Consider the following 16543-nt stretch of genomic DNA (forward strand, 5'->3'; position numbering starts at 1 on the left):
AGTGTCTTGAATTGTGCTTCACAAAAATGTCTCTCCTGGGGCGAAACCTCTGTGTTTGAGAAACTGACTGTCTTCTAAGCAGTTCTATTCCTCTGCACTGTGTGGTTGACATGGATAATTGGAAGATAGTCTTGAAATGTCTCCTTCACTTGATCTGCCTGGGTTGAGCGCTTTAAATTTCTCATTTAAGCCCATTGAGACTGGTATGTTGTTCCCAGGGGAGACTGTGGAGGCACAGAGTTAAATAACATGGCCAGGTTCTCACAGCTAGTAAAAGTGGAGCCAGAATTCACACGCAGCAAGTCTGACCCAGAGCCTGCCTCTTAGCCAAGCCGCCTTCTCAGGGAAGGGCTGGCAGGAGATCTCCTGCAGGGAGCCAAGACATCTGTATGGATTTTATTTCCCTGGTTTTTTGGTTAGAGATGGTACTTCATTGATCATCTGTACTAGTATTCTAAAATAGCTTTGAATAAAGAAGGAATCGAGCCTTGAGCTCATGGTTCTAAGTGTACCTAACAGCTGTTAGGATAAGATGGTTGCAGATGGATGTGTTTGCTGATGGGCTCACGTGAAGTTTGGTGGCTCTTCTGACCTCTGGCAGAAAGTTCTGAGGTTGTGACAGGCACATTATCTCTGGCCCTTTGTCAGGTAGCGAAGCAATTACCAGAGTGATTCCATTAATAGAGTGGAAGATTATATCTATGTCATACTTGCTATTTCTTGAATATCAATATTTAAAAATCAACGTGTGATACACAGAAAAGGCTAACAGTATATTCAACGTAGTCATTTTTTCAAACTATTAATGTTTCATCTCTACTCCATTTTATGTTAAATTTAGGTTTCAAGGCAGGCTTGAATTCTTTGGCCTTTGTCTTGCAGATGTCTGCTGGGACACTTCCACTGCAGAGACTAGCCCTTCATCTTTGTACTCAGCACTTTGAAGTTGGTCTTTGTTTTTGAGTCTGTGCCTTTTTCAGATTATTGATGTGTGGTTGTAAAAAATTCCCCCCTTCCTTTTTTTTTTAAAGACTTTAAAGATAGTAGATTGAAAAAGAAGCCCAATTATGAGTATCAGTACAATCTGAGCCAAAATTGGATGTTTTAAGTAAACTAATGCAATTTAACTGTTCTTTGACATCATATGAATATTTATTAGGACTCTCCTGAGCTTTTATCATTTCAGGCTTTTTCTCGCTAACTTATGTTTCTGTAAGTGAAACAAATGTATTACTATTTGAGAGCATCTGTGTGCCATGCCCTGTGCTAGGCTTTTTAAATAAAATATTTTCATGTGCTCGCCACGTGGTAGATCTTGTTGTAGGATACTTGGATTATGGCAATAAACAAAACCACAAAAATCCTTTTGGGTTCTGGTGGAGGAGAGAGAGAAAAAATGAATGCATGCAGTAGATGGTTATAAATACAAAAGTAAAGCAGGGATGAGAGATGGGAGTGTAAGGCAGGCTAGCTGCTATTTTAAAGGGGTGCAGCACGGCTTCACTAGAAAGCTTTTGTGGGCAGCTCAGTGGATAAGATGGGCCCTGCCCTCACATAGCTTTCAGTCTAGTGAAAACTGCTTCCTGATGAGCACTCGCCATAGGGCTAGGGAGTCTGTTAAGTACCTGTGTGCATTTCCTCCCTATCTACTGAGCTAGGGCAGCTTATTGCTAGTTTCTCCAGAAGGAAACTGAAAATTTGAGAGTGAAGTAAATTGCCGAGATGAACATAGCTAGTGGGACAAAGATCTGACCCAAAGTCCATGCTCTTAAACATGGTAAGTCAACTCTCGAAACATTTGTCGCGAAGGAATTAGCCAACTTTGAAGATAGGGCTGTCTTTAATTTTGGTTCTGATGGGTTGGGCTCAGGGAGAGTCTTGTGTTACCATAAACTTCCCCTCTGCCCTTGTTTTTTTTCTATTTAAAAGGCCTTGGAGTTGTGCTCTGGCCACAGCCGGCGAGGGAGCCACCTGGTTACTAACTTCCGTGCAGTGGGATGTGTTTGTTACGTGTCAGAGAGTGGCCTCTAACGACTCCAGATAATCATTGACTACTTGAATTCTTGGCACTGCATTTTAGTGATAGGACACTAATTTGGCTGGCCTGAGTGTCATTAAGTTCAAGAGCATGTTATAAATGCTCATATTTAGAAGGGAATGTAAAATGATTGAAAGATTATAGTTTCAAGGTCACCGATTATTTCGTGTTTATTACAGGATAAGCTGTACCTTGTATTTAAAGTGATTGCTGTATTGTAATAATAAGTAAATAGTAAATGAGTGTGTTGGATTAGAAACCTTATAGAGGGCTGTGGAGAGGAGGTTCAGGGTTCGAGAGAGCTCTATTGTTCCTTCTGCCTTCAGTGTGCTTATAACATTCAGTTCAAAGCATACCATTTTTAATAGGGCGGTGATTTTTCAGCCTAGTTTATCCATTGCATTGAGTATTGCTGATTCTTTTGTGCTTTGGATAATTTAATATCTGAAGAGTGTACGTTGGTCATTGATCTAAAAAGAAGCTATATGTTTACAAGCCTAAGTGCTATTTTTCATTGTTAGTTTCTAGTAACTTTTTCCCCTTATCGACTACTTCCAAAATTAAATGTTGTTGATTTTTACAAGATGATATTCTTTTTTATTCGAGAGAAGCTGTGATTTGAGCTCTTGGGCAGTGAAATTCTGTTTATTTACTTTCTTGAAGTATAATATACATACAACAGGGTACATAATAAGTGTACAATTCAAAGACTTTAGAGACGGAACACACTCAGGTAGTCAGCTTCAAGAAAAAAATATAAGAAATTATCAGTGCTCTAAGAATCCCCCATTTTTTCAATCACTTCCACCATCTTACCCCACAATGGTAACGACCATCCTGAATTCTAACACCATGTCCTGGATTCGCCTGCTTTTGTACTTGAGTGAATGAATAATAACAACCTGTTCTCTTTGTGTCTGGATTCCTTTTGTTTACCATTCGTGAGGATGAACCATATGGTTGCAGACAGTTGCAGGTTGTTTATTCTCATCGCCACACAATAATTCATTGTGTGGGTCTTCCATAATTTATCATTCTACTGTTAAAGAAGTATGCGTAGCTTCCAGTTTATTCTATGGTGCTTTTATGAATGTTCTCATATATAACTTTTGGTGAACATATGTAAGTATTTCTGTTGCGTATAGCCCAAGGAATGGAATTACTGGGTTGTAGAATATGCATATACTTTGCTTAAATAGATACTACTGAATGGGCTAAGGGTTAAAGTAGTTGGCCAATTTCCATTTCCACAGTAGTGTGAGAGCTTGTGAATTTTATTTTTGAAATGCTGTTTTGGGGGTAGATGCGAGGTGCATGTCGTTCTTAGGTTCATTTTAGTTCATGTTTGTTTTATGGAAAGGAATGGTCATGGCTGTCTCTGATTGTTTGAAAACTAAGTTAAATATGTGTGCTCATTCTCTTCCCTTTTTCTGTCTTATATTTGTTTTATATATGTCTTACGTATAACATATGTGTGTACATTTTTATCTTACAAATATACTACTTATAGACTCTTAGACTGAAAACCACTTTAGAAGGCTTCTACAGTCTCTGAATTCGTGATGATCCTGCTTATGTGTTTGTAATGACGGAAGGCACATTATTTTAGGGCAAACCATCCCTTTGTTAATTAACTCATGTTGCTTCAACATCATAGTGACATCTGTCTGTTTTTTAACTTCTCCCATAAATATTATGTCCTTTTACAGGTGTGTGTGTGTGTGTGTGTGTGTGTGATTCCCATAAATATTGTCCTTTTACAGGTGTGTGTGTGTGTGTGTAGTGAGGGAAACCCATGAGGCTTGTATAGAGCAAAATCTCTTCAGGCAGAGATTCACAGCAATTTTTTAACTGTACTTCTCAATATCAGCCCGGTCTGGCCTCTGACCAGTTTGCTGGAGAACTTGAGTGAAAAAACCTACATGGACAATAGAGAACTCAGTACAAAACTGCCTTTTTTTCCTTTCCTGTTTCCTGATTTTTTTTCTGCCACAAGCACACTTTTTCCCTTTTTGATTGAATTTAAAAATTATTTACAATAAATACAAAAAATGCAAATAATGCATTTTAAAAATCAGACTGTAATGAATAAAGTAATGAGAAAAATACAACCTTTTATAGAAAACTTTTATAGTCCATTATATTTCATGAAATCAGTGAATATGGAAAAATTCTTCTGAGGGATAATATGCAGTCTAATACCAGGTAGTATTAATATTCATAGAACTTTAGAATAAAAATGAGTTTCTAGTTGATAGTTAATAATTTAAGGTTCATAGATATTAATGGATATTTCTTCTTTTTTCTTTATAGGCAAGAAGAGACTGACAGGAGAGTGAAAAATGTAAGATATATTTAATGTAATATTATAAATGGTTTTTTACTTTCTCTGTAATAAGGCAGTGAGATCTAAAAATATCTGGCATACTCTGTATCCTTTTTCTAATAGAATTTGTGCTAGAAACCAACCAGTCACAAACTCTAAATGTGTTTAAATATGGTTAAAATATATATTTTTCTGTCTTCATGGTAATAAGAGGTCAAATTAAACGTAGTGGTTCCTTGCATGTTAGTAATGTGGTAAAGGCAAATGAACACACTTTAGGATTTTTAGGAGAGTAAGTCAGAAACCATCAAATCAGACTTGAAGGAAAAACACTGAATGTTACGAACTCTGGGTATTTGCTCAGTGTAGACTTATACAATAACAGTCTACATGTATTAGAAAAATTTCTAAAAATATGACAGTTTATTAAAAACACAAGAGCTCAATATCCTTAAAGAAGCTGAGAATTATTACTTTTAAGTGTCTCTTAAAGTTTTTCCGTCTTCACATATACTAGTAGAATGCATGAATAGCTGCTGGGATCTGGGCTTTTGGTTTGAGAATGTGCTCAAGAGACAGAAATCTAGGAAGAGTAAGTAACATTTTTAATGACCCTTCTCCTTCCTAAAATTTAAAAGAAAATCTACTGTCAGCCATAGATAGATATGATATCTTTTATCTAGAATGCTTACTTGCGTTTGAGCTTGCAATCAGTTGCTATAAATAGATTGATCTTTTTGTTTCATGGAATTTGTTTTAAAGGTTTTGATAACGTTGTACTGGCTGGGAAGAAAAGCACAAAGTAACCCTTACTATAATGGTCCATATCTTAATTTGAAAGCGTTTGAGAATCTTTTAGGACAAGCTCTGACTAAGGTAAGGAAACGACATCTGTATGAGACGACTACTCTAACTAACATTACGTTCTCCTCCTCTTCCTTCCCCCTTTTCTGTTTTCTTTGTGCTTCTCTTCATTTTTCTCCTCTATAGCAAATATAGCAGCATTGATGGTCTGTCTTTGCTCTGGTCTAAACTGGGCTGGGTAGAGAGAGTTGTTACTCATTTGCTGGCTTTGTATGCCACCACCAGGCAGTGAGTGAGTCTATTTCAGACCAGTTTCCAGGGTATAGTTTACAGGTGTAGGTATTTATCTCTTAATTTTAGGTAACTTGGTGATATGCTCATTCGTTTTCGTTCATAAAGACTTTGTATAACTTAACTCTCTAGACTCATTATGAATTTGATCTGCAGTAGAAAGGTGCTTCAGGACTATTAAAATGTGTGGAAGCTACTCAAATTCTTCATCTTAATGTCTTTTTGTCATGGATGATTATCTTTAATGGCTACACTTCAATATCCCCATGATTCTACTATACCATTTTTGTCCCCCAAAGAGTAATAAATGCTGTTACATGAACCATGATAAGGTTTTTCAGAGTTAGAATCCTTTGTTTTAAACACATTTTTAGTCCTTTATATTCTTGAATCAATGTTGCAGCTTTTGAACAAATGTTTAAGGGTGGTTTGAAGAGAATTGAGTGTCGGGTTTGACAATAGTTCTGGCAAGTCTTCATTTATAAGATCCAAATAAACGTCTCTAACGAGATATTTATCTAGGGGAAAATTAACGTCTCTAACGAGATATTTATCTAGGGGAGTTTGCAGTGTGCTCAGAAGAAAATTTACAGTCACAATAATATATCACTATTTAATCATTAGTAATTACTCCATGGATTTTTGTTATGATTAAATGATACTATACCAGTAAGGCATTTAGCATTAGTCTCTGGCGCATTGTAAAGATATGATGTTAGTTACCATGATTGGAAGATAGAAATTTTAAACCAGGATGTAAATGGTTCCTTTGCTTTACAAGTATCCTGATGGTTAAATAGTTTTGCCTGAGCCCAGGCACGTACATTTAGAAAGATGGGATTGTATAGCCTGGAACAGTGGTCCCCAAACTTTTTGGTACCAGAGACCGGTGCTCCTATGAGAATCTAATGCCTGATGATCTGAGGTGGCACTGAAGCGGTGATGCTAGCACTGGGGAGCGGCTAAAGCTTCGCTTGCTGACCTGCCGAGTGGCTGTGTGGCCCAGTTCCTAATAGTCCATTGGCTGGTAACATCTGTGGCTAGGGGTTGGGGACCCCTGGCCTAGAAAGTTCAGGTATTCCTTTTTGATTTTTATTATTTTTGAATTGTAAAGAGTTGATAGCACTCCATTCAAATTCCTTGAAACAGTTAATTTAGATAATAGTTGAGATATTACCTATCATGCACAGGCATTGTACCGACTGTTGGGAAAACACCCACACAAGGCAAGTGACCCATCTTCATAGAGCACAATTGTCTGTTGGAGGCAGACGAGCAGGTAGTTCACTGCAGTAGAGGAGGGTAAGACTGATGGAGGAACATGCAGGGGGCTTTGGGCGTGATCAGAGCTTTGCCTTAGTTACTTCAGCTAAGAAAACATCCAGTTAAAAACAATGTGGTTGCATTGGTTCCTGTATTAGTGTTCTTTTAACAGCCATTGGTCCTTTTTGTGGCAGTCTGACTCAGGCTGAAGAATCCTGGCGCAGTGTTTGTGCTAGGAATGCTTAATTAAAGGCTGTTTCCTGTCACCAGTGTAGGTAAAATCAGAGTAGATAAAAAAAAAAATTGATAGGTAAAACTATAGCTGTGGTTCCATTCCATTATTATAGAGCGGGGATAGCCACAAGAGGTGTGAATATATAATTTGTTTTGCATCTGTTCTGTTAAAATCAAAACCATTGTGTTCATCAGACTTTCCTACTTAAGTAGATAATACTTAATGGCCAATCTGAGATATCAATTAAAATATTCTTGGGGTAAGCTGGTGTACCTGTCATCCTGTAAGTTGGAGGTGACTTAGTCTAAGTGACTTGTCAGAGTAAAGTCCTAAATAACCAGGTATTGGGGTCAAACTCAGGTTCTTTTATAACTGTGGTGACCTGTTATAAATAACTAACATTTATATAGTAAAAAATCATCTCTTTGTGTTGAGATCGCTAAAGCTTCAACAAGTACATATCTAAGAAACCTGATGGATCAAAAGATTTACTTAATATTTTTTATATATATATGTGTGTATTTGTGTGTGTGTGTGTGTGTGTGCGTGTGTGCGTGTGTAATGTATTTTTTTCCCACATGGATACCTTTATTCTTGATAGCATTTAGCACTGGAGCTGGCGGAGAGGGGTGGGGCTGCGAGTGGGGGTGGATCTTTTAATATTTTGAGACATATTAGGCCCAGCTTCCCCATCTGCTTGGAAATAGGGTACAAGGTAGGCGCTTACATTGTCATGGCAGACGTCAACTCTAACACCAGGGTGTCTGGCATCTAAAGCATATAAAACCTCACATAAATCTGCTAGACCTTATTGGTGCTTCAAACACTTGTCAAACAATTCAACTACGAATTGACAGATCTGATCTTAGCCAAAAGTATGCCCGAGACAGCTGCTGATTATTCATTGTAAACATTCTTTTGTCAACTTTTTCATATGTTGAGAATGGACATAATTAAAAGTCGATGGAATAGTATAACAAATAGCCAGTTATGCATTATTCAGTTATTAAAATTTTTCCATATTGACTTTATACATCTATCTATTCATCCATGTTTTATTTACTTAATCATTTCAAGGTAAATTGCAGAGGTCTCACCCCTTAATAATAAGTGTTTTTTAAAAGTAAGATATTTGTTCGTTTGTTTATTGGTATATGGAGATTCTTCCATGTAGCCATGATATCTATTATACTTAAGAAAATTCATAAATATTCTCTATGATCTAATATTCAATCTATATTCAGAATTTCCCGATTATCTCCCAACTTTGTTTCATAGCTTTTCTTGTGAATCGTGATTCAGTCAAGGTTCACATGTTATATTTGTTTGTTAGGCATTCCTAGGTTCATCAAACTGTCTCTGTATTAGTAAGCTCACTTAAAAGTAGCATTCCTGGGTTTTACTAGAATGAATTACATTCACCATATTAAAAAAATTATAGGAGCTATTCACTGATTTTTACCATGTATAAGGACTGTGCTAAGGGCTTTATAAATGTAACTTAAATCCTAATTTTAAAAAGTTTAGTTGTATTTTGCTATTTACTTTCATAGAGGAATGTCAGTTAAAAACACCTTTGAGTTAAGTTCTATCTGATTTAGAAACCTGTGGTTAATGACATTTGCCATATTTCTATATATCTGAGCCAAACAAATATTTATTTAGATCCCAGGAAAATATTTGTATGTCGGCAAACAAGTTTGCTTTCCTTGGTTCAGATCTAGGTTTCATAATCAGTAAAAATAAATAAATTCTTTGCCATATATACCTACTGTATTTGCCCCTCGCTTTTTTAAACCTTTTGTTAATGAACTTTCACTGTTGTGATTTTTGTTTAATATACATCACCCCAAATATTTCCTAGAGGTAGGCTGAATGAATATAATTTGTTATCTTCTTTTGGATAACAAAGTTAAGGTTGGTTTTTCTTTTTGAGTCCTTTCATATTTATTGCCAGATAACTGTAGATAATCATCGATTTTAGCATTTGAATAATCTAATTAGAAGGTTTTCTTATTAAAATGTCCGCCCTTCCTTATTTTCAAATAGACCGTGCTACTTTATTAAGAATACTGAATACCTCCTTATTGTTACATGAGTGCCAAGTATCACTTGTGGGAAAACAGATTTATTTTCTGATTTATTTTTATTTTTTACACCTAAAGCACCTGGTCTTCCTAGGTCGTCTTCCATCTAAGTACTAACCAGTCCCGACCCTGGTTAGCTTCCGAGATCAGATGGGATCAGGCTTGCTCAGGGGAGCATTGCTGTAGACTATTTTCTGATTTTTTTAAATCAGATTTTTTTAAACAGGAAATCTCATTGCCACCTATCAAATGAAGCACAACTTGAGCTATGCAAACAAACATTTTTGGAATTTTATGCTAACTTACTACTCTTTAAAAAATACGTTTTTAGGCCCTTGAAGAGTCTAGCTGCCTGAAAAGAAGTGGCAGGGACAGTGGTTACGGTGACATTTGGTGCGCTGAAAGGGGTGAATTTCCTGCTCCTCCGGGCAACCATCAGAGAGAAGATTCATTTGAAAGCTTGGACTCTTTGGGGTCTAGGTCATTTACAAGCTGCTCCTCTGATATCACGCTGAGGGGTGGACGTGAAGGTGAGTTACATTTTTGACTGTCAGTGTATTTTTATTTGTTTGCATAATAACAGAAAATTGGGAATAAGAGTAGAAAAATGGGGTGAAAACTATCGAGGTAAAAATTTCACCAAGAAGTGGATTTTCATAGAGACCAAAGTGTAATTGTTTTCTGTTTTTGATTTTCCTTCCTCACTGTATCACCAGTAGAGGGGTGATGGTTTTGCTTTTTTTTTTTTTCCTTCCTATTTTTAGAGAAGACTGGAGAGGACACAGTTAACTTAACTGTGACTTGTTTTATCAGTATTAATGTATTTTGATTATTTTCTCTCCAGATTCAGGTTTAATAATCTGTGCCTATGAGACCTATTAATTGGTCCATCTAATTAAAAAAAAAAAAGCTCTAAAAAGTCTGTTCTAGTTCCTGAGTTATTTTCTTTCTTTTTACCTTTTCTTAAAAAACAACAACAACAAAAATATTCTCAAGGAAAAAAAAAGACAAAAACATCTTTTTAATGATCTCTAAGAGGAGAAATGATTGATACCTTTCATGATGTATAATACTAAACTTTGGTTAAGTAACAATACTAGCTTGGTGTTAGAAAATACCTTTTGATTCTGTCAGAGTCAGAGCTAACCCAGCTTAGAGTTAAGTGCAGAAGGAACATGTTAATGAAAGTCATTCTGTGTGGGGAAGGAGCCTTCTTTTAAAATACCAGTATTACGGTTATATCAGTTACTTAATGCATCTTACACCTGTGGTCATTGAGTGGTGTCAATAATTTCTGACTGTATACCTCTAGCAATTCAAATTTAGTCAAGTCAAAACCATGAGTAGAATTGCTTCAGATATTTCTGTACTTCTACCATCAATGTGAAAAAAATTGAGAGTTCTGCTTGTGAGTTTGTGCTAGACTGTTATGAATTTTACCTGTTTATTTTCATTATTGTTTTATTTAATTTCATTATTACATTTAATAGTAAATGTTTTCTCTAATGTTTTTATTATAAAAAAAATTTCAAACATCATCAAAGTTGGAAGAATTTTACAGTGAACACCATACCATGTATACACCACCTGGTTCTACCATGACATTTTACTGTGCTTGCTTCATCACATACCTACCCCTCTCTCTCTATGCATTAATTTATTCATCTTATTTTTTGAGGCATTTCCGAGTACATTACATTTGTCATAAATGCTTTAGCATGCACATCATTAATTATAATTCAATCTTTATTTGTTGCTTTTAAGTAAATCTACATAAATTTAATGTAATGTACAAGGAACTTGTCTTCCAAAAATAAAAATCAGCAAGGAAATTGTTAAACATTGTCATACACACAAAAAATTCTTGAGCTTTTGTAATAGTGGCATTTCAAAATTAACAAAAAAAAGTAAATGGATATTTAAGAGTGAACCTTTTTAATGACCGCTGTATTTGTTGGCTTTTGGCTATCTAGGTGTGACACTTTGATAGCCTAGATGACTATTATGAATCTGATTTTATAATTCATATAAGTGATTAAAGCTGTAAAAACAGAGGCTGAAATTTTCAACCCATTTTACATTACTTTGTTCTGACTGAAGAACCTAAAACATTCAGTGTTTAAATTTATATCTAGCTAACAAAGAATAGAAGGAAAAAAGATTGATGCATTGTAGGAATGCGCAGTGGTCCAGTGGTGTGGAATTGAAGTCTTCTCAGATACTCATTGGACTAGGTGCCTGGTACATGTGATGAAAAGCAGAGGGCCACTGTCACACTGCTTCCTGATCTTAGGAAAAGCGTTACAGGCCTTGTTTAACCAGAGTAAAGGGGAGAGAGGAGCGGTAGATAGGGGTAAAAGTGGTCAAATAAATGGTGACAGAAGGAAATTTTACTTTGGGTGGTGAACACACAATGCAATATGCGTATGATGTTTTATTGAATCGTACACTTGAGACCTATATGATTTTATTAACCAGTGTCAGCCAATAAATTTCATTAAAAGTGTAAATGTGAAGACTTGGTAATCACAACTAAGGGATGAAAAAAGAAAACCTGAGGGCCTCCAGGATGATAAGCCTTCTTTTTTTGTGTGTGTGATAAATACATTAAAATTCTGCTACCTGCCAAGTAACAGTCCATAATTGATGATCAGCACAGCTTAAGATAATATTTTTATGTTAACAGAATTGCAAAGTCAAATTCCTTAGTTTTATGTGAAACCTCTCATGTCAAGAATATTTGCCTACTCTATAGGGTACTACTGTACTAAACTCAAAAATAAAAAAAATTAACTTTAAAAATTCATGCAACGTACGACATGACTATAGTTAACACTATTATGTGGGGTTTCTGAAAGTGAAGAAAGATTCTAAGAGTTATCATCACAAGGAAATTTTTTTCTTTTTTTCCATCTATATGAGAAAGATGGATATTAACTAAACTTATTGTGGTAATCATTTCACAATATATGTAAGTCAAATCATACCATATACCTTAAACATACAGTGTCGTATGTCAATTATTTCTCAATAAAAATGGGGAAAGATTCTAAAGTGAAACAATCTCTCTGTGTATTTAAGATTTTACATGTACAAATTTTAGCAAGAATTAAGACATTTTTCTTATTTCTAAAAAATGTACTGTTTACTTAGGACGTGGTAAAAACAAACAAAACACCAGATTATTGACTATAAATCCTCCTGGCTTTAGCTGCTTATACTTTCTTCCTTTTCACTGTGCATGTCCTTTACCCTTTTTGGTCTCATGGTCTCAGCTGTCTGTTATCCACTTCCCATAGGCTATTCTCAGTGTTATTTACTGTAGATTCCTGCCAAGCAGGAGGGAGGAGGCAAGAAAGCTTTTAGCTCAGGTTAACCCCGCAGGTGCTCTCTGTGCTGGGAACCTGCAGCTCTCAGGGACTCACATACTTCGCACAGCCAGCCTCAGAAAGCCCTGGTGGGGAGCAAGCCATATTCCCCTACTTTCTTTAAAATGCACAGAGGCAGGAGGGAAAAACGGGCAGAAAAGTGAGGCAACCCAGCTTGGATCTATAGTAGTGTACACTTTTCTTCCAGTGTCTTTAAAAGAGCACATTTATTTATTTATTTATTTTTAAGACGGTGGATTTGGATCATTCTGAACTTGAGGGGTATCCAAGTATATTCTCTTGAATTTGTATTTAAATGACTTTGTATCAAAAATATAATTTCCATGGCCACCCTCAGAAAGAGCCTTGACTTCTGTGTTCTCACTTAGGTATGAGACTCTATATTCTTTTGGGACTTTAGAAGTCTTTTGGTCCAAGCTCGTATCTAATGTGTGATTCTTGCTTATAGGGGTCTCAAATGGCTCTACCAAACTCTTTGAGATCTTGTGTTTTTTCTTCTCTATGTCCTCCCTTATTTCTTGCCTCATGGATACTTTAGGTGACTGCATGCTTCATTTTAAATTAGTTTCCTTAGAATTACTTTTATATCTTATTTAAGTGTCCTTAACTCATTTGCTAGGTTTTTTCCCATGTATTCCATCAACAAGTTTTATGAGAAACTATGGGATAAGGAAGATCGAGAGGAACAGTGGTTTGGCTGTAAATTAGTACTTTTTCTGCTTAGAATATGCAAGAGTAAAAGAATGTACTGTACGCTCCTCCAGTATGCAAAGCAAGTTCCTCCTAATGGATCTTATCACAACTTCATGACAAATTTCTAAAAATATTCCCCGCAGTTAGCAGTAGAGCACTGAGTTTTCAAGGGAAAAACAAAGCAGGCATGCTGTGAAGGTTTCAGTTAGAGGAGTAATCTGGAGAGTAAAGAAAATTCTTGTGCCTCTTTTCTAGGTTGCGAAAGTGACACAGATTCTGAATTTACATTCAAAATGCAGGATTATAATAAAGATGATATGTCCTATCGAAGGATTTCATCCATTGAACCAAAGTCTGCTTTACCATTCAATCGTTTTTTACCCAACAAAAGTAGACAGCCGTCCTACGTGCCGGCACCCTTGAGGAAGAAGAAGCCGGACAGAAATGAGGATAATAGAAGAAGCTGGGCAAGCCCTGTCTGTGCAGAAGCAGATGGAACATTTCCAAGGTACTGCCATGTGATATTCGATTATTGAGTTTTAAAATCTGCTGTACTTGAGAATTTGCTGGGATTTTTAAACGTGGTACAAGGAATAGTTCTTAAAATGTATTTTATAGATTAAAATATATTAAACTTCATTAATAGAAACATTTTTTTCTTACCTATATTTTTAGTCACACATGTCTTGAAGATATTTTATTTCATTTTAGAAAATTAGCATATGATTTGCCTATTCTGTTTTTAAATGCATGCCTTTAGACTAATTGGTATCTTTTTAGCTTACCGGATGACTTATATTGTTCATTGTGAGCTCTGCTGTGTTGTTCTTTTCCTTTTGTTTTTCTGTGTTGATTGATCTCAGTGGACACAAAAACAATCCTTTAATTTTGAATAAAATTAGCAGAGCAGAATGGGACTTTTCAAATCCAGCTTCCTATCAGAAGGAGGTATGCAGTTCTGAAAGTGAATCGGACGCCGAGGATGAACGAATATTGCCTGATGTAGTTTTGGATGACTTAGTCAATTGTAGATTTTAAGGGAAAAAGGGGCTGGGGAATTTCATCTCAAAAACTCTCTCTCCTAACTCTTATTCACAAATATTTTCTCCTACTGACACAGTAGCCACCAGGCTATACAAACCAATGAGGTCAGAAAAATTTCTCTTGGACCCAAATGTCTATTCCGTTGATTTTAATGCATAAAATAACATCTCAAATTGTTTGCAGTCTGTCTCTTTTATCACATAATTATCTTTGGCCCTTGTGTATAAGCTAGTCTCTAAGTAAACAAGATACTATTATAATGCCTTAACTTTGTTCTAGGAGCTGTAACGATGAGAATGGAAATTAATTTGCTTCATTCACAGTGGTGTAAATTTTGTGGGCCAGAAAGCATGCCTTTTGTGTTCTATGTCACAAATTGATCATGCATTATGTTAACTGGTTGGGTGTTTTGAACAGTAACGAGAGGAGAACTTGGAGCACAAATGTGAAGAACTGGCCAACAGTACATGAAACTTCAAATTCCTCTTGTTACTTGGAAGAGGAAGAAGAAAAGGCAAGCATACCCAACATTGTAAAGGATGATCTTTATGTGCGAAAGCTAAGTCCAATCATGCCAAACCCAGGGAACGCTTTTGATCAGTTTCTTCCCAAATGTTGGATCCCAGAAGATGTGAACTGGAAAAGAATAAAAAGAGAAACTTATAAACCATGGTATAAGGAATTTCAGGGATTCAGGTTTGTCTTTGTCCGTGTTTCTGTCATTCCAGTGTTCGTTCAGTACCCTGGCTGGGTCATGCTATGTGTGCTTTTTAGGAAAGAGACAGGTTCATTTCCTTCCAACATCTGTGGAACTTCTGTAACTAAAATAAAATTAAAAAAAAAAAAAAATAAATAAAGAAATAATGCTGTTTAAATGTAAACTTTAGGATCTCGATCTTAAAAAAGCCTTCTTTTAAATACATAGTCATAGCTTGTCATTAGATTTAGTTATATTTTTCTCCAATTCTTTGTTGTCTTCTCTCTCTCCTTCCTTTCTCTGCCTCACTGCACAGTAGGAGGAATTCAGACTCTGAGGATGAGGATTCAGGCTCCGCCATTTTTAGTAGGATACAGAAAGCAGAGCATAGGCTAGACAGCAAGTGCCAAAGACCTTCACTCTTGATGGAATTAGCTACCAAACAGGCCAGAAACTCACGGAACACCCATGCAGCCGGGAGAACTAGTGGCGCTTCGGACGAGCCCAGGTGTACCTGTCTGCATGAGCCTTCCTGCTCAAGTCTGGCCTATGATACCCATCCATGCCAGCTTCTGCTGCTACATTAACCTCTGACCGTGATGTGCTGAATCATGAAAGCTTATCCCTTAATATTTAGTATAAGAGCATAATGTATAACATACTGCTTTCTGTGCAGGCATGTAAGCTTGGAAGTCTATAGGATTAAATATTCTTCTTTAGCACAATAATGTATAAGAGAGTCTAGAATTACATGTAACATAGTCATTTCTTTTGGAAAATCATTTAAAGGGCTTTCGGGAAAGTTGACCTAATTTTACAATTGTGCTATGCATGGAGAGGTGGAGAAAGGAAATTACTTTTAGACAGACACTAGGACAGGCAACTCTGGTGGGAAAATGCAAAGAAAAGTCTCATCAGAGTTTTTTATAAGCTTCACAGCATTTTATTGTTTAAATTTCTGCTGACTACCTGTGCTTCATGACCAACTCTTGAAACTTTTCAAGATCGTTGCTGTTCTTTGGGATGGGAATTAGGTCGTTGTGGCTCATGGAATGAGGGAGAAGTGGAAGTGAGTGTCTTGTCGTACCACAGGGAAGTGTACTCTATCTGCATTCTAGCCCCATCATTTGGCTAGATGGTGCCACCTTTCCTGAGAAGTACATTCTGCTCTTGTTTCTTTAAATGGTATCCAGGAGAGTCGTAGGTGATGACATTAAATGCTAGTCTTTCTTCCAAATAAGAGTCTCTCCTATGGCTTCCTAAAATAATTCATCCATAGTAACTGACTAGTTATTCTGCTACCTAATTACCTCTTCTCCTCAAACTTAATGAGATTCTCCCTTCCTTTTTCTTTTCTATGCTTCAGTCAGTTTTTATTACTTCAGGCCCTCCAAACGTATTCTGATGACATCTTGTCTTCTGAAACAAATATCAAAATTGATCCCACGGCTGGCCCAAGGCTCATAACACGCAGGAGGAATCTCTCTTATTCACCAGGGTATCGAAGAGGTGACCTTGAGATGTCAGCCCTGGATCCTGACTTAGAGAATGATGATTTCTTTGTCAGAAAGACTGGGGCTTTCCATGCCAATCCATGTGTTCTCCGGGCTTTCGAAGACTTCAGGAGGTTTTCTGAGCAGGATGATCCTGTAGAGAGAGATATAATTCTTCAGTGT

The 16543-nt window shown here is 36.4% G+C and overlaps 1 protein-coding gene across 16 annotated transcripts in view; it reads left to right on the top strand.

Annotated features, from left to right (window-relative positions):
* Nucleotides 1-16543, top strand: part of LMO7 (LIM domain 7) — a 183098-nt gene that overhangs the window by 118956 nt on the left and 47599 nt on the right. For 11 of the 16 annotated variants that reach the window (XM_025048155.1, XM_025048164.1, XM_025048161.1 and 8 more), the window contains 6 exons: nucleotides 4352-4382; nucleotides 5127-5240; nucleotides 9376-9574; nucleotides 13382-13634; nucleotides 14588-14866; nucleotides 16234-16543. The exon at nucleotides 16234-16543 ends at the window's right edge or, in 2 of these variants, runs on beyond it. In XM_025048155.1, coding sequence (XP_024903923.1) covers nucleotides 4352-4382; nucleotides 5127-5240; nucleotides 9376-9574; nucleotides 13382-13634; nucleotides 14588-14866; nucleotides 16234-16543 — 1186 coding nt within the window. The remainder of the gene's footprint in view (nucleotides 1-4351; nucleotides 4383-5126; nucleotides 5241-9375; nucleotides 9575-13381; nucleotides 13635-14587; nucleotides 14867-16233) is intronic. The other 5 variants (XM_025048166.1, XM_006913797.3, XM_025048167.1 and 2 more) reach the window with 2 other exon arrangements.

The sequence above is a fragment of the Pteropus alecto genome, unplaced genomic scaffold (genome assembly GCF_000325575.1).
Source record: "Pteropus alecto unplaced genomic scaffold, ASM32557v1 scaffold72, whole genome shotgun sequence".
NCBI classification, from domain to species: domain Eukaryota; kingdom Metazoa; phylum Chordata; class Mammalia; order Chiroptera; family Pteropodidae; genus Pteropus; species Pteropus alecto.